This window comes from Urocitellus parryii, chromosome 2 (genome assembly GCF_045843805.1).
Source record: "Urocitellus parryii isolate mUroPar1 chromosome 2, mUroPar1.hap1, whole genome shotgun sequence".
Classification (NCBI taxonomy): Eukaryota; Metazoa; Chordata; class Mammalia; order Rodentia; family Sciuridae; genus Urocitellus; species Urocitellus parryii.
The window spans coordinates 36,333,240-36,360,635 of NC_135532.1; the positions used below are offsets into that span (position 1 = coordinate 36,333,240).

A 27,396-nucleotide genomic window follows, 5' to 3' on the forward strand; every position below is an offset into this window, starting at 1 on the left:
GCCAGCCCCAGCCCAAGAGCTTTTTTTAAAAGCTCCTTACCCCTACCCTGAGCTTACTTTATTCTTTCTTTTACATCAATGTACAGATAACCTGTGTAAGTGCTAAGGTGCTCAAAAACAACCAACACGGCCCCCAGCGGGTAGTAGGTTTTCAATAAACATCCATTTATTTTACTCTTCCTGAGTTCCATTGGTTTAGAGACAAGAGATACACAATTTTTTCAAAATATTTTCCAATAGAATTCCAATTATGTTCAGAGAGACAATGTACCCAGCCAAAACAACATTTCCCAGCCTGTGTGCAGCTAGGGGTGACAGAATGACATGGTTCTGGTTAATGAGATGTAAGCGGAAGTCACTGAACTGAGCTTCCAGGAAGCTCTTTGAAAGAGAACAGGCACAGCTGGTACATGCCTTTTGCCATCTGCCCTCCGCCTCCTTCCTGCCTGGAAAGCAGATGCAATGCTGCCTGGAGAGCAGCCACCATGAGACTTCAAAGTGACAAGATCACTAAGGATAGCTGAATGGAGAGACAGAAGCAGCCTGGGTCTCTGATGGCTTCTTTGAGCCACCTCTGGACTTCTTGTTACAAGAGGAAAATAACCCCCATCCCTTGTTTGAGACACTGTTAGTCAGGTTTTCTGTTCCTTGAAGCAGATGTATTATTTAAATTACACACAGAGATTGACCCAACATCTTCATATAGATTTTAAAACACCCTTTCCAATTTCATGCCTTGAAATAAGTTCTCAAAGAAAAATTATGCTGGCTTGAAGGGCAAGTTCTCCATTCACAGATGTATTTAATTCAAAAAGGAGAAGTCAAACCATTAAGCACTCAAACAGAAATTCAAGAGCACCCTTAGGGAGAAGTTAGTAATCAGCAACATATGAGGGTCACCTGTATAGTTTTGGTTTTAAAATTACCCTCATCAGGGGCTGGGGATATAGCTCAGTTGGTAGCATGCTTGCCTCGAATGCACAAGGCCCTGGGTTCAATCCCCAGCACCGGAGGGGGGAAAATACCCTTATTAGGATACCATATGGTTTATTTTAGCTATGACAAATTTTTAAGAACATAAGATTTTTCGGTGAAAAAAAAATCACATCTGATGAAGGATTCTTTTTTTTATTTTATTTTATTGTTGATGGACCTTTATTTTATTCATTTATGTGGTGCTTAGAATCGAACCCGGTGCCTCACACATGTAAGGCAAGTGCTCTACCACTGAGCCACAAGCCCAGCCCTGATGAGGGATTCCTAACAATTACACAAGATTGAATTTTTAAATTTTTTGTCATTAAACAATTTCCAATGCAGAAAATATTCCAGAAGGTACAAAATGAAAGTCCCATCACTAAGATCATAATCTTCAAAGTACTTCACTAGATGAGGAATGAAAAGAACAAGCTGAGGGAACTATTTAACCACTCTTGCTTCTAGGGGAGAAGTTTTGCAAAATTTAGCCCTGTGTCAGCCCTCACTCCAGCTGGCCAGCCTCCAACCCTTAAGAAGGGGCAAAAGGGCCCAAAGAAGAGCAGATTCTGCCCTGGACAGAGGTCTTAGCCAACACAGCAGTTGCTTCAGCTTGGAAAAGGAGGCAATTGGGAGTCCCCTGTTCCCAAAAAGCAAGCTCCAGGAAGCTGGGGACTATCACAGTCATCTCTGCAGCCACCACTATCTTCCACCAAGAATACCTTCCTTTTTATAAATAACCTCCCCCATCAAAGTCACTTTCACATGGCATTAGACTTTTTTTACAGAAATTCTTCAACAATGAATAAAAAACTTCTTTACTCCAACTGATTTGCCTCTGCAATACAAAGGAATGTACCACACGGTCTTGATCACAATCTTTCCTCTACCCATAATGGGTAAGGAAGACGGAGAGAAGATTCTAATGGAAGACAGAGAAGAAAGTCAACAAAGAATGGCAGCACATAAAATATCATGTCAACAATAAACTTTCCATAGTAAAAAAGACCAACACAGCCTCCAAAGCCAGCCATAAAGTTTCTATTCCCATCCAGTCCAATGGGGTAGGCAATTATTATTTTAATTCTTCATTTTACAAATGGAACATATCAATTCTCAGAATTTAATACACTTTTTGAAATATATATCTATAAGCTTAGGCAGAGTTTAACAAATTTTTTGAAATGTGTATGTGGAAAACAGTGAAAAAAAATTATCTGTAAAAGGATTTCATTTTAATTTGTCAGCCACATTAAGAAAAGCAGAAATTTGAAGCAATATCTGTCACAGGTAACCAAGCACCAAAAATTAGAAACTGTCTAAAATTAATTTCAAATGCAAATATCTAAATTTGGTAACCCAGTTCCTCCCACATAGGGCAGCAAGGTTGTTTATGAAGAAGCTACAAAGTGGAACAAGGAGGCCCCTAGACTAGGAATCAGTATTTGTGTTTCAATTCTCCTGACTTCAACAGGAAATTCATGACAACTGATGAGCATTCCAGTTAAAGCACTACATATCTCAGTGTCCCTGACTGTAAAATGGCAATAATGATGCCAATACCAAACAGGATGTTCTCAACTGGAATAAGGAAAATTCATTTTCTAGTAACTAGAAGTCAAGCCGTAAGGCAACTTCCAGGTTGGCTAATTTGATAGCTGGTTCTTCTCTCTTTTCTGCCAATTAAGCATGTCAACTTATTTCCAGGCTAACTCTCCTCCCAGTTGTGAACTACTATAGCAGCTCCAGGTGGTTATAATCAGTCAAGACTAGAAGCAGCAGAAAAACATTTTTTCCTAGTGAATCCCTTTCAAACAGGGAGGCAGCCTGTACCTCCTCCCTTTATCCCCAGTATCCTTCCCCTCTCATGTTGCTGGTCACGTGCCTACTCCTAAACCAATTCCCAGCAAAGGAAATGAACTTACTATAACAGGCTTGGACTAATCAGGATTTGTCCTGAGTCCTGTAGGACCAGAGTGGGCACCTAAACAAAACTAGGGTTCAACCAGCCAGAAAGAATGAAGTAGACAACTGAGCAGATAATCCACAGGGTTGGGGACCTCTTACTACACAGTACCACAGTGTATATGTACTCTGATCAAATGATAAAGCATGAAAAAAACTGCAAAAGATGCTTGACAGCAAAATCACAATGCTGAAATAGATTCACTGAAAATAAAGAATAATTTTTTTAAAAATCACAAATAGCAAACTATAATGACCATCATTCAATCCTAGTAAATTATTATCTGAACTACTAATATATGCATTCTTTAATATATGCAGATTGAGCAAATGAAGCATTAGCAATAGGTTATAAAACCATTGTACACTTAAGACTTCCACTTGACAAATATTTTCTGAGCATCTACTATGTATCAGGCACTATTCTAGGCACTGGGGATACTACAGCAAGCAGTTGGTGCTTATACCATACACTTACCTATATAAGTGCTTTTGAAGACAAGCACTCTTTTTTATTTTTTTAGTTGTAGATGGACACAATACCTTTATTTTATTTGTTTATTTTTATGGGTGCCAGGGATCAAACACCAGTGCCTCACAAATGCTAGGCAAGCTCTCTGCCACTGAGGCACAGCCCCAGTCCCTGAAGACAAGCACTCTTAATCACCAAGAGGTTGAACTCAAATTAGAACTCATATAATTTTAAATTAATTATATAACTTTGGTTTTTGTGTACTTTTCTATACCACTTAAAAATAAAATCATGAATCTAGAAAAAAAAATTGACAGGTGTTCACCAACAGAATAAAGGAATAGTTAACCAGATTCCTCTATTGTCTTTTTCTCCCAATTTTGGGCTAAAGCCAAAAGGCAGAGCCATATTTCAGCTATCATTTCTGAAAATGATTCTTGCAAAGGGCAGAAACTAAAATAGCATCGATATCTATAGTCCAAAAGCAATCAAAATACAGATAACCAGAGAATCAGTCGTAGGAACAATCCACAATATATGTTTTCCACAATTGCCTTCTGTAAATAATAGATCTGACTTTATACTTTTATCTGGGAATCTCACAAGTAGATGTTACTTTCACACTAATCCTCACCAAAACAAGGTAAGTAACATTACTGGATGCAAACAACTTTGTTGCCTTGTTCCTCATATCTGCAAATTATGAGTTAAATGATATAAAAGTACACAGATTAAAAATGTGAATAGTTGGGCTGGGGTTGTAGCTCAGTGGTGAACCCAGTGAGGAACTGGGTTAGATCCTCAGCACCACATACAAATAAATAAATATTATTTTATATGTAGGTATTATTTTATATGTAGGTATTTATGTAGGTATTGTGTCCACATACAACTAAAAAAAATTTTTTTTAAGGAGAATAATTTATATGCATAAGCAAGAATTCAAATAGGCTCTATTTAAGAGAATTCTAATGGGTTCTAGTTGGGAAAATTTCCTCTAGTAAGTTCAAAATATATGAATGAAAGGGGAAATACTGGGGAATGATATTGTCCACATTATTATATATATATATATATATATATATATATACACACACACACACACACAAACACATATACATATATATATGCACACACATATAAATATATATATACATTTATATGTACATAATAAGTAATGAATATATAATAGTAAGTAATACATAATGCCTTACTTTTGCACATTTATTTAGGGGAAAACCCTAAATTTCCTAAATAAATGAGCTCTTGGCAGGGATTTTAAGATATTCACTTAATTTGTTTAGACATAATCACTCAAGGTGATACCAACTTATCTCTGTATCTGTTTAAAGTAGAGGACAGTATGAAAGCATTATTTTGTGTCAACAAAGTTATTCTCTTTGTTTCCATTAATATGTACAACAAATTAAATGGGAATCAATTGGCAAACTATTATTACTCTCCCCTTAAGCCTTCATCTTTAACTTTGTTTCTACTCCCAAAAATCCCTGAAAATTTATATTCACAGAAATCACCACTGACCTTTTACATAGTGACACATACCTGAGTCCCATCTCCTTGGATGGCTGAAGTAGAAGGATCACCCAAGCCCATGACTGGAGACCAGGGTGGGCAATTCAGAAAGAACCCATCTCAACAACAACAACAACAACAAAATTGCCAATGGAAGAATTAAGATAGTTGACTATTAGGCTAAAGAAGGTCAAATAAATTTGGAACAAAACAGCAATGATGACATACCATCCAGAATCCAACTTAGAGACCATATCCAGCTCTCAGTTATTTGAGGAGAGAAATGTGCCCTTTCTGTCTATGCACAACCAGCCCTGGGCATTCATCACCCCAAACCCAGAAATCATCATGCCTTTCACACAGAGGAACTTGTCACTGCCATTTTAGTGCTACCCTCTGGACTTGGGTATAAGTCAGACAAAAAACAAGAATTATAAGCACCTATGACTCAATTCCATTTTTAAACAATTAACACTGATTTGAAATAACTCCTTTGGGGTTGTTTACAAAACAGAATGCACTACAAGTAGACCTTCAGGGCTACTCTTAAATCAAATCTCCTAGCAGATGCAGTGGTACACACCTAAAATCTCAGCTATTCAGAAGGCTGAAACAAAAGGATTGCAAAGTTTGAGACCAGCCTGAGCAACTCAGCAAGACTTTATCTCAAAATAAAAGGTCTGGGGAAAGGAAACAGGAAATACTGGGGAATGATACCGTCCACATTATATTGTTATATTGTATGCATGATGAATATGCAACAACAAAACCAACCATTAAGTACAATTATAATGCACCAATTAAAAATAAAAGAAAAAAAATTTAAAGGTGGGGGAGCCAGGGATGTGGCTCAGAAATAAAGGACTCCAGAGTTTAATGTTTAATCCCTAGTACTCTACACACACACACACACACAATTCTCTGAGGAATTCCCTTTAGAATCAATTTAGCCTTTAAAGATGGAAGACTGGGTTGGTTAATGCACCATATAATGGATGCATATATTTGACATCTCAGCACACTGAATCAATCTCTTGTGTGAATTCTCAAGGTAACAAACAGAAGACTCTTTGAACACTGTAATTTTCTTTCTTTTAGTTGTTTTGTTTGTTTGCTGATGTTGGGGATTAAACCTAGGGCCTCATGTATGCTAGGCAAGCACTCTATTGATGAGCCGTATTCCCAGCCCTTATCACTTTTATGTAAATCTCTCTAAAGTATCTTCTGTGTCCTTAAATATATGCTAAACTCTTTATTTTTTTTTCTGAATAGCTTAAATATAGATGTCCCAGGAGCTATAATTCTACAAAGAGGGTTGCTTGTCCTAACACTAAATGTCCCAAATCTCAAAATAAAAATCCCAAAACTGTTTCTAGTTCTTATACCCACATTCTATAATTTTGGCAAGATCAACTGTCAATTCTTTGAATGTGTTATTATGAATACTCTACTTTGGGCCTTTTCACCTTCCTGTTCACATTCAATTGATAGAAACAAAATATAATTATTAACAAAAGACCTAATACCAGTGCCTCTGTGAAGGGTAATTTTCTACACTGGTGCTTTAAAATCCAGTTTCTAGATTATTACAAAGCTATCATTTACAGTGTTTGTTTCCCAATTATCTAGTTATAAAAAACACTTGACCTAGACACAGCACTAAGGTAAATAAGCAAGAGGAATGATGGTCTTATCTACAGGCAATCTTGTCTCCAATGAATATTCCATAAATTCCTGGAATATGAATTTAATATAAGTGCTTACAAAAACATACCTGATGCTGCACCTGGAATTAGGGACCCAAAATTCCCCCCAAAACCAAATCACATAAATTTTTCAATTGCAAATATTATCTGAATGGACACATTTTTCTAATGTCTAAAAATTGTAGCATACATACAAACAACTCCTTCTGTCCTAATCCTCACAAGGACTATGATGCATTTTTAAAATGACTTCATTATTTAAATGACTTCATTATTTAAATGACAGTGAGTGGTTGAGTAGCAGAAACGTCCAGGTTGGTCTACAACCCAGTATTACCTTTTGCCCTCTCTGCTTTATGCTTTTGGATTAAAAAAAAAAATAAAAAATAAATGAAAATTTGCAATTCATACCAAAATGAAAGAGAAGAAAAACCTTACAGAGTAATAATTTTTTTAAAAAGTCATTTTGGAAACAATATACCATGAAAAAATGCTGGGAGAGTTCTGGTTCCAATAACTTTAGTTCCTAACAGGAATATTTACAATGCCCTGAAAAGAATTCCACAAGTAATAACTTTAAAGTACAGCTTCTTCATTTATACCAAAGTTGTTTTCTTCTCATAAATTTCTGACAGAATGTCTTTTGGTTTAATCATACATATTTTGTAAAAATTGTTCGTATTTGCACAATCCATATCCACCCTGATTCTCTATCATTCAATACTGAACTTTCACCTTTCATAGGTAGAAAGGTGAAAATCTTTCTAATATCTCTCTATAATAAGAGCTAACATTCATTGACTATTTACTAGTTACCAGGCCCCTTATTACATCTTTATATATTATATTCCTTAATCCTCATAACTCTTTGAAATACATTTATTTCACTTGAAATATGGCTGATGCCACTAAAGGATTTTTTTATTTTAATCAATTTAAATTTAAACTTAAATAATTGCATAGCATCACTCCACAAGTATCTCTGTTGCAGAGTCTTGGCATTCATAAGGCCTAGCCCCATTCCCTCTGTCCTTGGCTTCCTGGAGATATTCTGTGAGCTCATAATAAACTCCCCTTTTCTAAGGCTTTAGGAACACTCCGTTTCTTAACTAAAAATCAAGACTTAGGCTGCTTCCTAACTATTAAAATGGCCTCTCCGCATCCGTTTCATAGTGATGTGTTCTTCTCAACACATTCAGAGAATACCTTTCAGAGGAAAATATGAAGCAGAAACTTCTAAGGGGGCAAGATGATGGAGGCGACCCTAATAGAAATGTCTTTTCTAAATAACTGAAAACCTTATTAATAAACATTATAAATTGGAATGCATTGTTTTAAAAAATTGATATGTATAACACAAAGGGCTGGCTCTAGTTATTACATTATGCTTGATCTGAAATGTTTAAAACAAAATTGCACTAACTTTTAAAATTAAAAGATTTTCTGGTTGGCTGGGGTGTGGATCAGCGGTAAAGTACTTGCCTCCCATGTATGAGGCACTGGGTTCAATCCTCAGCACCACACAAAAGTAAATAAACAAAATAAAGAGACTGCGTCCATGTACAACTAAAACATATTTAAAAAAAAAAAAAGATTTCACATGAAAATCTGGACTTCTAGCGCTTCTGGGAAAATCCAAGGATCTAGAGACACTGGTTCTGCATTCTGACAGAGCAAACATGCATTCCAGTATGCCACAATCCCCACTTCTTCAGTCTCTGGCACAGACAAAATATGCCACCACACTCCTTCATGTTACCTGCCTTTCACCCTGTGACCAGTCTATGACCCCTAGTAATGCTTCACAAAGACTTTTCATAGGCCTCACAACACTTAAATCCCTACAAGGGAGCAATGGAACACACCTGTAATCCCAGCTACTAGGAGGCTGAAGCAGGAGGAGTGCTCAAGTTCAAGGCCAGGCTGGCAACTTAGTGAGATCCTGTCTTGAAAACAAAAATTAAAAAGGGCTGGTGATGTAGCTCAGTGGGAGAGCACCCCAAACTCAATCCCTAGTACTACACACACACACCAGAACAGAATTTTCATACCCATTGTTTCACTTAATTCTTCTCAAAAATCTATGAAGAAGGTTATATTATTCTCCTGATTTATAATTTAGGAAGTTGACCCTCAGAAAGATTTAGAATAAGTGAGAGAAGAGTGGTTTTAACTCAGGTCCTAAAATCCTTCTCCAAAGCTCTTTCAACCACAGACAATGCTTGCCAACAGCCCAAGAACAATTCTATGGTTTAAACTGTGGACAAATTATTTACATTATAATGTAAAGAAAATATCCTTCAGTTATCTTGCTCAAAATATCACTAAGAAAATGTGGCCAGGTTGATGATTTTGTTATTATATGTGTAACATTAAACCCAATAGTATCCCCAGTGAGGTGACTTCTATCCTTTTTCAGTCCTTTAAAGTAGCTAGACAGATTTCTCCCAGGAAACAGCACTCAGCCTACAGGCTCCAGATGTTCCAAACTGGGCCAAGCAACCCTGAAGGCTGAACGCAAGTAATCTGACCCCTTCAAAGGAACTTCTACTCCAGATGTTCTGGAATGAAAATACTGGAAGAAATACAATGGCTAACACCTAGAAATCTTTTGGCAATTTAATATTTGTTGTCTAAATAAGAAGAAAACAGAATGAATTCTGGTGATTCTTAAAGGCTGTCAAGAATTGGCCAACTTTCTGTTAATTCTATTTGACAGATTAACTGATGAAGTTCAGGGTGGTACTCGGCCAAAACATACAAATCATTAATTACTGAAGTCTCAGGCCTACATCTATGAACCCAAGAATATACAGGTACCCAGATATACAGATTTAGATTACAACATCCCATCCAATTTGGGAATAGATTCCAAATAGCAAAGATAGTCTCACAACACAACCAAAAAAGTCAGAGTTGGGGAGAGGAAGAAGTTATAATCACTTTTCAGGGCATGAAATTCAAATGGGACCCATTTGGAGACAAACCTGCTGAAACCTAGAAGCCAACATTGGTCCAAAGTATACACTGGAGTTCCTCTAGCTAAAGGCCTCATGTGAGATCAATCTATAGGTTCTCTTGGGCTGACAATGAAGTTACACACCAATAATCCCATGGTAAATTGTAAATACGACCAATCAAAAATTCATTTAATTTACCTAACCTATTAAATATCTGTCTTACTTAAAAGTATGCTCAGAACACTTACATTAGCCTACAGTCAGGCAAAATCATCTAACACAATGCTTATAATAAGGTGTTTAATATCTCATACAATTTACTTAATACCTGTATCTACAAAATGGTGGAGCACAGTACAGTAGTGGTTATTTACCTTGTGATTACCTTGTGATTCACACTAGCTGACTTGGAGCTACCCTGCTCCAAGAAAGGACTGTACTGCATATTGCTGCCCAGCAAAAGATCAAAATTCAAAATCCAAAGTATGGTTTCTTCTGAATGTAGATCTTTTTGCACCACCATTAAGTAAAAAATTATTAAGTCAAATCACAGTGAGTCAGGGACTATCTATAAGTATTTTCCCCAGTTTCCAAGTTGTTCTATTGTCATTGTATTAAAAAAACTGCTTAAAAATAAACTAATGAGGTGCATGCCTGTAATCCTAGCAGCTTGGGAGGTTGAGGAAGGAGGATCATGAGTTCAAAACCAGCCTTAGCAACTTATCAAAGCCCTAAGCAATTCAGAGAGGCCCTAAGCATCTCAACAAAACCCTGTCTCTAAACAAAACATTTAAAAAGTGCTAGGGATGTGACTCAGTGGTTAAGTGATCCTGGGTTAAATCCCCAGTACCAAAAAAATTTTAAAAGTTAAAAATAAACTAATAAATAAAGAAATAAATGTCCCCATTTTGTGACACTTATAGTCAGATGTGATCTTTGAAGGTCAAAGAGTCATCTTCAACCACAGAGTCACTAGAAGGATGAAAGCAACATACTAGGGATGGTAGAACAGAAAGATATGAAAACCACCTATCTCTGGATGTTCTGGTATGTGAGAAAAATCAGTTCTTTTCTTGATCACATCTAACTGATAAAGGTCCAGTGCAGCCTAGAAGGCCTTCCTCATTCAAAAAACCTACCACCTGACACTAAATGCAGAGCCATTCCTGATGTAATTCATTGTCCTAACTACAGTTTTGTAACACCAATACTGAATTCAGAACCAGTAAAAAAGGGTATAAAAGGGATTTCTTAGTGGTGTCTATCCTGATTGGTTAGCTGACTTGTTAGCTTTCCCTCAAAATTTCAACACAATGTTATGTCCATGGAGCCTCCATTCTTGACCTTCTGAACCTTCTTCCGCAGAGCGTCATAGACAGGTAGCAAAGCACAGAGCAGGCGAATGGAAAAGCAATGTAGTCCACGTCCCCATGGTGCCTTTTCTTGTTCCCATCTGTCTCATCTTTAAAATCAAAGTGAAATACTAGACACACAAAATCACCTTAAGGATTCAATGAAAAAAAGGCACATAAGGGCTGGAGCTATAGCTCAGTGGTAGAGCACCTGCCTTGAATGTGTGAGGCACTGGGTTCGATCCTCAGCACTACATAAAAATAAATAAAGATACTGTGTCCATCTACAACTAAAAAATATATAAAAATAAAAAATTTTTAAAAAGCACATAAAGTACTCAACACAGTGCCTGGCACAAAGTATATGCTCAGAAAAAGTTTGCTATTAAGTATTATTAATATACTTGAGGTTTCTGAGTCTTCTCCTTGAGACAGAATATATACTGTGCCCATAATGCTTGATAGCCTAGTTTCATGTTGTTTTAAAAATTTCAGTTTGTTTGTTAAATGTATCACAAAATGCAATTCAATAAGTTCATCCATCCAGGGGAAAAGGCCTTTTATTGAGCCATGTGTTCTGATTTGGAGTTTGGGAAATATGATTATCATAGGTGGTATACACAGGAGTGGTATCTGTCACATAATAATGGCTTTTGCTTGATATACATTCATGGTAAAACACAAACCCTTCCTCATTTTATAGTCATTACAAGAAAATAGTAGACCACACGTCAAATCCACAATAGGAGAAAATGGCTATCTGAACATATCAAGTGCTACAAAAGGAGATTTCAAGAAAAACAGCAATGAAGGTCAGGAGCAAAGCAAGAGCCAGTATTCGTTATTCTGCTGATACCAGAGCAATAACCAACATAACCAAGCCTCAAGAACACAGGCATCTCATGCCCACAGAGCCTAGCAGTGTGTACCTCCTGGACTATATCCCTTTTCTGAGGCTTGCCTCACCCCTTCCCTTCTCTCCCCATCCATAGGCTGCAGCAGGAATTGCCACATTCCTCCAACATTGCTGAGGGCCATTACCAAGTAGGTATGACGCATCGTAATCCTTGCCAGTGTACCCCATGTTAAATGGACTTGCCTTGGAAATTTGCTGCGACCTTGCTTGTGTGCTTTAGTAAGATGACCCTGCTCAAGGTGATCGAGGGTGGATCCAGGTTTGAGGAAGTATCCTGCAGGTTTGAGGAAGTATCCCAGTCCTTGGGTTTAAGGCGTTTCCCGGTTTAAGAATATGGGTTTTAGGGAAGTTGAGGTTGAAGATTATTGCTGCTGGGATTAGGGTGTTCCTGCGGCTTGTTGAGTTCTCGTGAGATTAAAATGGGATTTGGAAAAAGCCTCGTGGAGTAGGATTTGGGATCGGAGATTTTTGGAATTGCCCCTGAACGTGTGTGGAGGCTGGTGTGAGATGGGGAATAAAGAATTGCTGTTTGAACCTACAAAGCTGTGTGGTGGCTCGTGATTCTGTGCCAAGCCGAGACATTGGCACTTGGCTTTTCTGAGGCTTGCCTCACCCCTTCCCTTCTCTCCCCATCCATAGGCTGCAGCAGAAATTGCCACATTCCTCCAACATGACCCCACTTCTGATCACAGCCCAGAGTGGACAGCTGACCTTGGCTGGATCACCAAGTCCCTTCCTAAGGAATTCTAGAACTAGGACTGGGAACTCAACATCAATGTCTCCATGTTTATCTAGATTCTGTAACATGTGATATTTCAATGCAGCTGGCAGCCATGTTCTGCCATGTAGACTAAGAAAGAAAAATATGAAGTCAATGTGACCAAGAGAAACAAGAATGAAGCAGACACAGGGGACCCAGTGGGCAGCAGGGAGAGGGGACTCCCTGTTCTCTGTGTGCTTCAATCTTTTTTTTTCCCCCTTGTACCAGGGACTGAACTCAGGTGCACTCAACTACTGAGCCACATCCCCAGTCCATTTTTGTATTTTATTTAGAGACAGGGTCTCAATGAGTTGCTTAGGGCCTCACTAAGTTTCTGAGGCTGGCTTTGAATTTGCAATCCTCCTGCCTCAGCCTCCTGAGCCACTGTGCCCAGCTCCAGTCTTTATTTCTATTCCTAAGGTTCACATGCATCCCTGACCTCAGATTCTGCAAGATACTTGAGACTCTTGCCAGGAAATTCAAGAACTGGTTTCTGTACTGAATTAAGAGACTCCAACATGCTACAGCATTAGAAGACAAATGCTTTTACACAGTGACTCCCTCCCTCACAGCAATCTCACACAATGCAAACCTCCAATATATGTCTCCAATTTTGCCTACTAGGTTGTAAATCCTAAGCTAGAAGACTTGAGAGGTGGGGGGTGATAAGAACACCAGAGCGGAAGATAAATAATTAAATACATGAAGTGTGCTGAGGGAATGCAGCTATCAGCAGATGGAGAAGGGGGAAGGAGGAGGATGGGGGAGAGGGAGAAGAGAGTGGAGGAACCAGGAAGAAGGAGGGGGAGCAGGAGATTACTGAAGGATGGACACCAACAAGCGTTGCGAATCCCCAGAGCAGTTTTTTAAGTAAAAAATTTGCAGCTGTTAAAACAGAAATGCCCACAGAGATCTACACCAGGGCGCAGGTCAGAGAACGTGCAAGTCCTATCAGTTCTTCTTTCATAAAACCTTAAAGCCCATGAGAGAGGGAGTTTGCCTTTTCTCAGCACAGCCTTTTGAATTTTATATATGCATGTACTATCAACTTAAAAAGCATGGCTATTTGTTTTTTAGATGTAACTGCCAGTATCTTACCTATTTTTACCTGATTTTTTTTATTCAAATATTTAGAACTTCACTTATAGTATGGATTAATTAATCCCCATGAGACATGAACTACCAAAAAGTAACTTGTTGTAACCTGCAAACCATATTTCTTCTCAACTATGATTATTTAATTTTCAATTTAATAATCTCCTAGCTAAATTCCATTTCAAGTAACTAAGTGTTTCTGTCATTTCAATCCCATTCTCTCTGCCAGTTGACTCATCAAGCATTTGTCACCAGCATTAACCTCATATTTTCCCACATATATAAGGATGACTAGTCTGCAACTAAAGCAACAGACAGATCAATTTTGTAATTGAAAATTTTGGAGAAGCAGAAATAAGCAATTCCGAGCACTGAAAATACTGACCAGGGCAGCATCCCCCAAAGGACAAACTTCATATTTATGCAATGTAAAAACTGTTCATTGTTTCCAGTCTTCAAGTTCAAATTTAGTTCTTGATGCTCAAGAATGTGATTTCTCAGTATTTATTTGGCAATTAAAAGAGCCTAATCCAAAAATGCAAAAGCTTCAATTAAACTACGGACACTTAGAAAAGTGCCTCTGACCACTGGAAGCTATCTCAAGAAATATATACAGCAATCTCAAGAAATAAACCTTCTGTTCACCTAATGGATCAACAATTTGGGGCTTATATAGTTCTTCTGGGTTCAAAACTGATACTGATACTTCAAGAATGCAACTCTTAAAAATTAATCATTAGAAATTATTAAAAAGTGAGGCAGAACACTGTTAAAAAACTTAAAATAGGGAAAGGGAGGAATCCACCCAGAAGAAACTTCACCTGTAACTGCAGGCACATCCACACATGCTTCAGGAGCCTTCAAGAACGCCTGCCAGGGCCTCATCCTCTCCCTAGGCTACTAAGAACCTTTCACACTGAGTGAACTTGGTTTCTTCAACCTTTACCCTATCCAGTCAAAGCTCAAAGATCTACATCATGCATGTCTGATAACAACAGAAACTTCCCAAATGGAAGCTCAGCAAGAAAAATAAATCAGAGAAGTAACATTGCAACCAAAATTCCTTGCCAATTTAATCCATCCAAACAGCATGCTATTGCAATTAGCTATTCAAATTAAGTCTAAGAAACCTTCCTAATTTAATTTTACCTTCTGAAGAAAAAGTATTTATTCCTCCAATTGTTTAACAATCTAAACTTTAAAATGCAATGAGAATTTAATTTATCATTCCATTTATACATTCAAAATTATTCCAGAAATCGAAATATAATGAAATAAATGAACCATTCCCAATTCATTTTCCCCTAACAAAATCAACCTCTAAAATATTAAACAGCTAGCATTTTCCAAAGTTCAACAAGGTCAATAAACACTAAAACAGATTAATGAAATTCTAAGAGGAAGGCATGGGATGACTAGTAAAACATGAATCCAGATCTAGGAAATAAAAAACAACAAAGTAGTTTTAAGTTTTTCTAAAATTAGAATTTCAATGTATTTAAATACTACATCCATAAATACTTTCCAAATGAAGACAGATACATGTGTTTTCATTTTCCATATGTTAAATAATAACAATCCCTAACATTCGTAGGACCTTATGATATAGAAAATATGTTCACAATATTACGCAATTTATTAGGAGAAGGGCTGGGGGTGCAGCTCAGTGGCAGAACGTTTGCCTAACATGCAAGTTCAATCCCCAGCATTGCAAAAAATAAAATAAAATTACATTTAAAAATTGTAAGAAGTCATTTCCAGATGAGGACTGATGAAGGAAAAGGTCACTGAACAAGTGTGATGCCTGAGGACTCTTCCAGAAGTACTAATTTACAAGGTAAGAGTGGGGAGGAAAAGGGAAAAGGGCACACAAGGACTGATTTAAAGACAAAGAACAAAGAAGAATTAGATGAGACAGTAGTGAAAGAATTAGAAACACAGAGTTTGGAGGAAAGGGGAGGAACACTAACAGACTAGCTCGATGCCAACCCTTTATAATGCGGGACAACTGAACACTCAGAATAATCCTCTGAGGTTGTTATTATTTTAACTTCCATTTTACAGCCGAGAAGATTTACTAGAAGTAAAACATCTAGCCTAAGATCCCCTAGCTAGTAAGTGGCAGCACCAAATGTCAAACCCAGGATTCCCAGACTCCAGTGCGCAGCTCCAAACAAAGACTCCAGAGAAGAAACAGGGAGGGTAAATGCCAGCCCTAATTTACCAATGCATACCTTTATTTATATATTTATAAATAAAGGAACTGTTATAAAATGTGTCTGAATTTTTAATGTATGTGCTTCCTCCCTTCACCTGCACTTAGGCTTTTAGAAACACAGTCTTTCCTGATATCTTTCAATTTCATTTTTCTTCTTCTTCTTCCAAAATGCCAAAAAAGCTCTAACTACTTACTCCATAAAAGGGAAAGCCTTTTAGATCTTGGAGAAGACTCTGTGGGTCTCATGTGCCATCTTCTTAGCAGTAGGTATGCTGGGTGGCACAGGTTGTATCTCTTAGGGCCAGACTGGGATGACTTTAGCCTGAGTGGCTAGAGAAAAAGCAAGGGGTCCAAGGGAGGGGGATTCACAGCCTGGCATAGCTACATCTTCCAGTTTGTCAAAAAAGAAACAGGCAATTTGGATTTTTATGTGAAATCCACTATTTTAAACCTTGCCTACAAACCCAAAACTAAAAACACTACACATGCAACAAGGTGGGGAGGGGAAGAATAGACATTCAGTAGATTTGACAAAGGGGAATAAAGGGAAGGGGCGGAGGACAGTTACAGGAAAGACAATGGAATGAATCCGACATAACTTTCTTAGGTACATATATCAATATACCAGTGAATCTCCACATCATGTACAATACAAGATGGCATCCTAACTAGAATAAGATGTACTCCACATTTATATAAATATGTCAAAATATACTCTACTGTCATGTATAACTAAAAAGAACGAATAAAAAATAAACTAAATAGAAAAAATAACAATACTGTATGTGGACCACACAAAATCTGGGAGTGGACTGAAGTCTAGTTGCCTATTTATAATGCTCAGTCTTCCAACTGAAGTTTAGTTAGAGCTTTCTCTCTCCCTAAATTTATTTCCATAGAAGACATGGAAGATAAAGCACCTGCCATCCAGGAGCCTGGTGGGGACAAGGAGTACACTATTTCAGGACAAGATAGTAAATGGAGACAGAGAAGGCTGCTAAGAATACAGCGCCCACCTACAACACTGGCTTTCCCAGGACAGGTTTAAGAAGTGGTGATAAAAAGATGAGGGAGTTGGGGTGGGGTTGTGGCTCAGCGATTGAGCGCTCACCTTGCACGTGTGAGGCCCTGGGTTCGATCCTCAGCACCACATATAAATAAATAAATAAGATATTGTGTCCAACTACAATTAAAAAATAAGCATTTAAAAAAAAAAAGGTGAGGGAGTTAACCTTACCTTTGTAAATCTAGATAAGACAAAAAAGGGCTGACTGTGAAAAACAAAAAGTTCAAAAGCCCAATCTTTGTATATCCAAGGTAATTCAGAACAGCCAAGCCTTACTGGAACCACAACAGAAAAACTTACCTACCCAGAGGAGTGTTGGGATCATAAACAAAGAATAAAACAAACTTTTCTGAGCACCATCTATGCTCCAAGTACCTCCAAGTGCTGTAGGAAGATCATCTCTTGTAAATCTTCCCACAACCTCAGAAGAATCACTATTCCCAATGTGGAAAATGGATCTGTGAAATCATCAAGTTGGGAAAGAGCCAATGTCTGAAGCCAAATGATTCCTTTCCCATTAACTTGCTGACCATGTCAGAGAGATTCAGGCTAATACTGCAGACACATAATGGCAAGCAGTCAAGAATAACTCATTAGCTACAATAATTAAAATTGTAGAACTAGTATTAAGAGGGGCAAAGAGATTCATAAAATACAACAGAGGCCACAGTTAGGTCCTGCAGATTATGAGAACTTAATTTTGTGATAAAGGTAGTTTCAAAAATACATACAAAAGAAAACATAACCATCCAATAAGCAATGTTCAAATAATCAACAGCAAATTTAGACAAATCCCCAATTTATGCCACACAATGAAATGCACTGCAAATAAATTAAAAAGTTATTTTTCATCAAATTATATAACTATGATGAACAGAAAATGAATACTTGATGAATCTCCGGGGAAAGAATTCTTTTAAAAATTAGGAGTGATGGAACAACTTTCTATTACTAAGAAAGACAGAGCCAGGCATAATGTCACATGCCTATAATCTGAGCAACTTGGGACGCTGAGGCAGTAGGATCACAAATTCAAAGCCAGCCTCAGCAACTTAGTGAGACCCTGTTATCAAATAAAAATAAAAAAGGATTGGAGATGTGGCTCAGGGGATAAGTGCCCCCAGAATCCCTGGATTCAAGTCCTAGTAGAAAAAAAAAAAAAAGACAGAAAACTAAATGGTAAATCTTCTCTATATAAAAAATAAAAGGCAAAGAAGTGGAAAATATCTCTCTGGATATTCAACAGACATAGGATCAACAGTCTTACTTTATGTATAGACTATATGTACAAGAAATTGCTAAGGAGAGCCAGGAGACTTTAATGGAGAAATGGACAAAGGACAGGAACAGATGATTCACAAATGGAAAAACAATTTTATATACAAACAAACAGAACAACATTCAGTAGCCAGTCAAAATAGAGAAATTAAACATAAATGAAATGCCACCATTCTTAAACAAGTATGAAGAACTTAAAAAAAATAATATCCATGGCTAGTCATGTGTGGCAAAATGAATATTTTCATGTGTCATATTACTAGAAATATTTTAAAGGGACACAAGCCTTCTGGAAACTAATATGGCAATCTTCTTACAATCTTTCCAAAAAAAATTTTTTTAATTGAGGAGGGAGGATGTCTATATGCTTAACAATGTTTATCATAGCATTTATAAAATTGAAAATGATCTAACTAGTCAACAATATGTGATGGATAGATTCTAACATACTCACTATATTGAAAATTCCTTGAGTATAGTCTAAACTTCACTCATGATGAGAGATCCAGGGACAGGTACATATAGTTCAAGCATTAAATAAATATGAGTAAACACTGGAGGAAAGGAAAAACATACACCTACTTAAAAAATGAGTAAAAATTAGGTAGCTATTGATACAATTTTAAGTGGGAACAAGAATTTAAAAGTATAAGTTATGTAAAATCACATTTTAAAACTGCATCAGAAAAACTACTAGAGGTAATATATGATATTAACAGGCATTATGCTGAGAGGTTTATAATCAGTTATTCTTCACTGTGGTTATATTATCTTTATTTAAAATGTAAACAATTCTCCAAAGGAATTATTATGATATCTTAAAATTTAAGTTGATCCTTAGAAACTAAGAGAAGAAAAAAATTAAAAACTAATAGAAAAAACATAATATCTTCAAGTACCTCCATAAACTGTCCAGTCAAAGGAAAATGAGTGTCACACAGAAGTTAGCAATTACATGCATAATTTAGATGAGATACATCATTTTTTCAAGTCCTAATCAGTAATAAATGAACATCACAAGAAGCCAAAATGTAGCCAAACAACTAAGTTTTGCTGCAGTCCTAGTTTTTTTGTAAACTCTGGCTCTGATCTGAAAAGGTTTAGAATAGTTAACTCCTGATTGGATAGAGGCCTCCAGTCAGACTGGGTCAATTCTATAACCACAGTGGGAATTTCAAAAGGGCAGGGCAGGCCAGGGGTGGGGTAAGGTAGTAGGGTGTCAGTCCCCAAGTTAAACTACATTTCCATTTTCTGGAAAACCAAAACTACATAGAAAAAAAAAAAAAAGAAGGCATAAAACTTTAACAGTTCCTCTAATGTACTATATGCACTATATCCTCTAATGCATGACCCATTATTGTGTTATGATTTAATTGAAAAGTTTTGGGTTTTTTGGTTTTTTGGGGGGTTTTTTGTTTGTTTGTTTGTTTGTTTGTTTTTGTAACCGGGCATTGAGCCTAGCGGAGCTTAACCACTGAGCCAAATCCCCAGTCATTTATTGTATTTTTTTTTAGAGACACGGTCTCAATAAGTTGCTTAGGGCCTTGCTAAATTGCTGAGGCTGACTTTGAACTTGCAATCCTCCTGTCTCAGCCTCCCAAACTGCTGGGATTACAGGCATGCACCACTATCCCAGAAGAAAAGGATTTTAACTAGAATTTTAGATGGGCTACAAAAGGACAGCAAACTTCAGTGTGCATGTCACATGAAAAGGCTATCATTTCATAAAACTTGTTTCAGTTATACATGTGCATATGTGTGACAGTATGTGGGTCTTAGGTAACAACATCAGATAGATTTCTAACTATGATTTGCAGTCAAAAAATTTTTCAAAGCATTTTCTTGACAACCCACACACCAATGCGGGGCAAGTAAACCATCCAGAGCTAAACTGCTTTAGTACTTGAAAATAAAGGACTCATCTAGAAGCAGGAATGCAGTGAATCCAGTTCAACTGGGTATCAGGCACTAGTACAAAACTAATACTTCTGTAATAATCCAGCAACAAATAACCTCTGCCATTCAAAGACTTCTGGAAGCATCATTTTATGGCTGAGCCAAGAAGGACAGTTTCACATAAGCACTCTGCACACTTTCTTCCACTTCACATAGCAGGATGACGTGGTTACGGAGACTTTACACTCATGTAGTCCCTATGTACACTTATCATTGTGCTATGAAGTCCAACTCACTATTTTGCCACATGAAGAAACTGAGGGTTTGAGCAATGAAATGCCCTAGGAAATGAATGCCAAGGTCACTGCAGAATAGAGCTGGCTGAGACTCCTAGTCCCAGTTCTTTTCCAAGAATCTTAAATTAAAGCCACTGGAGAGCACAAAGCAGCACTTCTTGCCAAGGTCAAGTAGATGATTTTTTTTTTCTCTTTTGGTCTTATTGGTTGGTTTCTACACCTCTGAATTAATTTTCATTAACGACTAAATTAAGTGTTGGACCACTAAGCATTTGCCCTTTAAAAAAAAAAAAAAAGCTGGGCATGGTGCTGCCCACCTACAATCCCAACTTCTTAGAGGCTGAAACAGGAGGATTGCAATTTCCAGGCCAGACTTGGCAAACTGTTTTGAAATAAAACAAATAACAAGGGCTGGGAATGCAGCTCAGTGGTAGAACACCCCTGGGTTCAATCCCCATTAGGGCAAAAACAAAAACAAAAAAAGTTAGTTAGTTAAAGAAACTGCTTACTAAAGTTGCACAAGGATTTTTTTTGTTTGTTTTTTGGTCTTTGGTTTTTGGTTTTTTTGTGCTAGGGAATTTCTAGGTTAACTGTAGCATTCTCCTTGGAAGACCTATTCATATAAAAATAATAGTGTTGCCTCCTGAATTTTTTCTATTCTGATGATATAACTAGGAAGAAAAGTTTGTCTTACAGTCATTTTCTTCTCAGGTAAATGTATGTGATTTTGTTTAGTGGCATAGATATCATCAGATCACTACTTATAATAGTCTTAAATCACAATTTACTTTTTGATTTCTAAATGCCACAAAATGTTTTTATTATTTTTAATGACATCAAGATGATTCTTAACAACAAACAAAAAAATGTCTCCCACAGCCAAATGCAAAATGAAAACAGACAGCCAGGGAAAATGCTGTGCAAATAAAATATCAGATTTCCTTTTTTTTTTTTTTTACTTTTGGTACCGGGGATTGAACTCTGGGGCACTCAACCAGGAAGCCACATCCCCAGCCCTATATTGTATTTCATTTAGAGACAGAGTCCCACTGAGTTGCTTAGAGCCTCACCATTGCTGAGGCTGGCTTTGAATTCACGATCCTCCTGTCTCAGCCTCCCAAGCCACTGGGATTATCACGCCTGGCTAGATTTCCTTTTTTAAAATTTTGACTTTTGTTTGCTTGGAAAAGATCACCTCTCTGAAGTCTCTTCCAGGCTACTGGGCTACTTAAATCTGATCCGCTACTTTCAATCTATGATTTTTATCTATTCTTCTTTTTCAATATAAGTTTTGTAGGGCCTGAGACATAAGCTGGTCAGTATGTTGTAATCAGAGAATTGCTCATTCTAGGAGTGTCAGTGTCAGAATTGCCACTCTGACATTTTTCATGGTGTTGCAATATTCAAATATGAATGTAGACTGAATGAGATCTATGAGAGCCTGCATAGAATCATTTTTAATAACACATATATGACAAATGCTGAACCACTGGGAACTTTGGAATCACCTCAAGCTATTCCTCCAACACTCAACCTCCTTAAACAAGCTTTCCCACGGTAATCTTTCCTTTTAAAAAAAAGGTCAAATTTGGGCTGGGGTTGTGGCTCAGTGGTAGAGCGCTTGCCTAGCATGTGTGAGGCACTGGGTTCGATTCTCGACACCACATATAAATAAATAAAATAAAGGTCCATTGGGAAAAAAAGTCAAATTTCTTGCTGACCTTTAGAGAAGGTAAACAAGCATCCTGTCTCAAGACAGATTCACTGGCATGTCTTGAATTCAGAATAAAGTTTGATTTTCAAAAACCATTTGGGGTAAGTTCCCTCTTCAGAACCTTGAAACCCACAATTATTAATGCCAAGTGATGAGTCTCAAATACAGAGTTGAAAATTTATTAATTTTATATCATTAGAGATTCCACACACTCAAAATTTAATCTAGATGATCTAGATGGGCTCTAATTTTGCTGACTTCAGAAGTCCTCAATTTCACAACTATGCTTACTTTCTTAAAAATTTATGCAAAACTTATAAAATACATGGTACATAATATTCCATCAAGAGCTAAACTAATTGAGCCAAGATCTAATTAGTGAAACTAATAGTTAAAGCAGAGAATTAAGTACAATTTCACAATGAAAAGAAGTGTGAATGGTAAATGAACCAATACTATCAAGATTTATAAGATAAAATGAAATTTTAACATATCTTTTCAAGAAATAGTCAAGTATGCATGGCCACTTAGAATCACAGTAGTTCAAAAGGCCTTAGAGAGAGAAAAATATCCAACCCCCTCCTTGTTCCAGCCTATCTCTATCCCAAGGCAAGCTGCTAAATTTCTCTCAAGCTCAATTGATGTGTCCTTGTTCATGGAAACTCATCTGCCTCAAGCCCATTTCAATTCAAACAGTTGTTTGTTGATTTGTTAAAAAGAACATATACTTCATATCTCCTTTATGCCAGGCACTGAGCATCAGATCTCCTTCAATTAAGATGAAAATCTGAGGGCTATACTGATATAGCACTTCCTAGCATGCATGAGTTCTTGGGTTGGGTTCCACTATACCACCAAAAAACAAACAAAAAAAGATGAAAATCTGACCCCCTTTTATTTACTGTAGGGGTTCAGAACATTTCCCTTCACAGTACCTACTCTCCAGAAAAAGTTCTGCACCCTTGCACCCAATTACTTTCCTGGAGACACTGATTTTCCACACTGCTCAAAGTGTGACAATGCTGAGCTAAGTTCCAAACAAACACGGCTCCAGTCTACAGTCATCATCAACTCATTCCAATGCTTCTCAATACATGGGAGTTTTCTTGACCCCTCTACCTAGCATTTTACTGCTTTCCTTTATCCCCGCTTTTTCATATGAACTCCCACTCATCCTGCAAGGACCATATGGGCAAGAGATTGTTGGTCTTCTCTAACCACAAGTAGAGAAGATTTTTTTGGCAATTTCAGAAGGCAATTCTGTACCTGTCTTCAGAGCACTGTGTATCTCCTGGGGAAAGAATAATTTCCCATAAATGTCCAATAGAAACTACTTAGTTACTGAAACTCTCTGTATGAATGGTAAGATTGCTGTCTTGTGTGAAGACAAGCAAATAAAGAACTTATAAAGATAAATAAAGATAAAGGTCTGAATGGGGCTGGATCCCACCTGGAGAGAAGTCCCTCCTGGCTTTATCACTTAAGAGTCTGCCACTAAACAAGGAAGAGCCAGATAAACTGCAAGCATATGTCTTAACCAAAACAAGGCAAAGATGTCTGAGATAAAGTTTTTAAGCACAGAATGGTAAAATGGCGTTTACTCAGAAAAGACAGACCAAAAGATGCTAGGAAATGAGGAACCCAAAGTTTGGTGCATCCTTTGAAAATAGACCATAGTTACAACCAAAACAAACTCAGAAAAGGGCAGTGAGTTCTGGGAATAGGCTGTGTGTTATGGTAGTACCAGAAATCTTTACTCATGTATCAAATTGTTTTTATAGTTCTTATATTCCCTTAAGTTTCCTCCTTTAATAACAATAAAAGTTCTAGGTTGTCCTAATTTTCTAAAGTGAACTTGAAGGTAATAGTTTTCATCCATTCTTGAGCTTGAAAATTTAAGTTAATATTATCCCAAGATACTGATTGAGGGTTAAAATGGTAATCCAAATAAAATAATCCTCCAAAGGAAAGTAAAACTTAGAGAACAATAAAGACTATGGAATCCCTCCATTCTTCCCCATCTGAAAAATTTCCTTTCAATACTACCTCTTAGAGTTTCATTAAACAATATTATTATAAAATGTTCCACACTAATTAGTATTGGGACCATCCCAAAAGACTTTGTCATTTTCATCATTGTGTATACATGTGACTATAACACAACAGGAACTCAAATGTTTGTGATGGAATAAATGAAGTAATGTGTGGGCTTTCAGAATTTTAAGGCACCTTAAAGCCTCCCAGTCCAACACTTTTCCCACAGTGTACATTTGTCCATATAAGGTTTTTGTAGGTCATCAAAATATTCATTCAACAAATACCAATTAAATGTCTACAATAGCTAAGATGCCACATCTTAGCACTTTCACGGGGGGAAAAAAAACTAAAAACTACACTGAAACAATAAACATTTATCCAGGAACTCCTAGAGTGTGTGCCACTGTGTGAGCCCTACAGATACTATAGTGAATAAACCCACACAACTCCCTAGAGAACTCACAGATGATAAAATAGACATGAAATATATACATTCCTGTTTAAAACAGAAAATGTTAAGTATTTTTTTTAGGGAATCATGGGTCAAAAAGAAAACCAGGGTTTCGTAAGAACTTATAAGACATTCAGTGTTCAGGTATAGGACATTACTTGTAGCTTAACCTTATAATTCAAGTATGAAGATGACTATTTACCAGCTGAAGTAGATATGGTCATGGATTTATAGGTTTTCATGAACATTAATATTCTAGCTTCATATCTTTAGTATTATATAGTTATAGTTAATGTCACCTGTGACATTAACAGTCGATTTTGAAAAGCAAGAATATAGATCAATTTTAGCTTCTCCAAACACTTTGAAATATACACCATTAAAGCTATTTCTTTCAAGGTAAATGCAGTGGAATGGAAATCAAAAGTTTCAAACTAGTATTAAAGGAGCTTAGATTTAACTACTTTTCTCCTTCTCATACTCATTTCAATGAATTTACTTAGAATTTTCTTTCAGTAGTTAGGAATTGATCAATTTAATCTATAGTGAGATTAAAATATAAATATAAAAATAAAATATATCAATATATTTTATTGAATGTATTCCATAAAATAGTTCTATGAGAGAATTTCCAGGTCCAGAAGCAATCTCTTTTAATAGAATTCTGCCCCTCTGGAAAAACTAGATATTCTTATCAAGACTTGTTTGTCAATTTTAAAAGGCTCCTATATCATGTATTCCAGTCAGCCACTGAATTTTTTCTATTCATTGCAGACTGTATGTTTATAATGTTTTCCACTGGATATTCATGGAAAATGAGTCAGCTGCCATTTGTATGAGGCATGATGAAAACTAGGATGTCTAATACACATGTGAGTTTACCTAGATATAACATATCTATCAAGCAAAAGTTTTAAGGCCACATTATAAACACAGTGCTGAAATCAACATAAAGAGAGTAATGAACACTATTGCTTTACCTGTGCAACTGCAGAAGCCACTATGGGAGAAATTTTCTCTACATCAGCACAATTTGAACTTCTATTAAGAAGACCTAACTACTGTTTTAAGGTACAAAAATAAATAAATAAATAAAATGCTTGCCTGTATCTCTACAAAGTTACATTTTTAGAATGCTTGAGATATCATCCTGAGTAACACTTCCAGATACATTACCATAACTATAATATTCAAGTAGCATTTCTCTGGAAATTACCTTCCTCAGCCTCATTTCTGCATACTAAAGGGATTAACTTAAAGGAGTCTAATGAAGGCAGAACGACCAGCTCCACTTCTGCAAGTTAAGCAAAATTAAGCAAAAATAAAGGAAGCAAGCAAAGGGAAGGAACTCAAAAAGCTATTTGCAGCAGTGGTCCTCAGCAAGTTTTAGGCGCTTCCCCTTAAGCTAAACGAGATAAGAGGAGAGCAGGCACCACGCAGAAGCCCAAAGTTACTCTTTCCACAACTTAGAATATTCCCTGAATTCAGGGTAAGATGTCCGGGAAGTATGGATTAAGGGAGAATGTCTAGGAGAAAGCACTGGCATTTGCTTTCTCAGTTTGGGGCCCTAAGAACTGTACCAGAGAACAACTCCCAAATCTTTAGTTTATCTTGTGGTGCGGCTCGGAGCATCCTCCCCAGGCACACACCTGCAGGCCCCAGCGGCTTCTCTCTCTAACCCACCCGTGCCCAGAGCTGCAGCGAGGTCCGGTGTCTGGCGCACCGTTAGCTCAAGGGTCATCCCGGATCCCCCAAGCTCCACCCGGCCGCGGATGAGGCCAGAGCGCACGACCGGGTCCTGTCTCTGCTTCGCGGAGCCACGCAGATGCAGCAGCTTACGGGTGGACACAGGCACTACAAGGATGCCTATTATAATAAAACTTGGAAAAGCTTGTCTACACTCGCGCCGACGTGGAGGCACGCGTGCTCGGGGACCGCCGGCCCGTCCCGCCTTCCTCGCGACCAAGTGGCAGCAGTCCGTACCTGTCCTCTGAGACACTGATGACGCCCTCCTCTTTGGGCACGATCACAGCCATATTCACCACCTCTTGAGACCCCTCGACCCGCTGCAGCAGGATCGGCTTGCGGGTCAGCGGCTTGGGCTGGATTTCCGCCGCCATCGGAGGAGGGGGCGCGCCAGGGGCGCCGCCAACAACCGCGCCTCGGGGCCGGGCTGAGGAAATCGCTCGGGCACGGGCACCGGCACAGGCTGAGACAGGGACGCTGGCTGGCCGGAGCGGGACGCCGGGGACCCGCAATCATAGCCTGGCCGCCTCGCCCGGGAACGACTCTGCGCTCCCGGCTTCGGGCACCAAAACCGCCACCACCCGGGATGCCACCGGGCGCCACCACCAGAAGAGGGGGCGGAGAGCCAGGGGGCGGGGCAGGGGGCGGGGTCTGCCGCAGAGGTGGCCGCTGGTGGGCGCGAGGGCGGCTCCACTTCCGGGAGGATGGTGTAGGAGGAGGGGAAAACTGTAAAAGGAGGCGGGGCACTGGTGGCCAATGCGCAAGCGTCAGCCCAACATCGCATTTCCGCCCCGCCCCTTTCTAACTCCTGGAGCTTGGCAGCACTGCTCCGACGCATGCGTTGTCCGTTCACCGTGGTCTCAAACCTTCCACACCCAAAGTTTAGTCCCCTCCCTCTTAAATCGCCCGTGAACGCGCGTGTACACACCCCTGACAACGCGCTTGCCAGAGTCCCCGCCC

General features: G+C 38.1%; 1 protein-coding gene across 1 annotated transcript in view; it reads right to left on the reverse strand.

Moving 5' to 3' along the window:
• The window catches only part of Wdfy2 (WD repeat and FYVE domain containing 2), a 152,043-nt gene extending 124,993 nt beyond the window's left edge, over window positions 1-27,050 (reverse strand). Inside the window, exon 1 of the mRNA XM_026393698.2 lies at window positions 26,674-27,050. Within this exon, the coding sequence (XP_026249483.2) occupies window positions 26,674-26,810 (137 nt within the window). The 5' untranslated portion in view covers window positions 26,811-27,050. The remainder of the gene's footprint in view (window positions 1-26,673) is intronic.
• Between the last annotated feature and the right edge of the window lie 346 nt (window positions 27,051-27,396).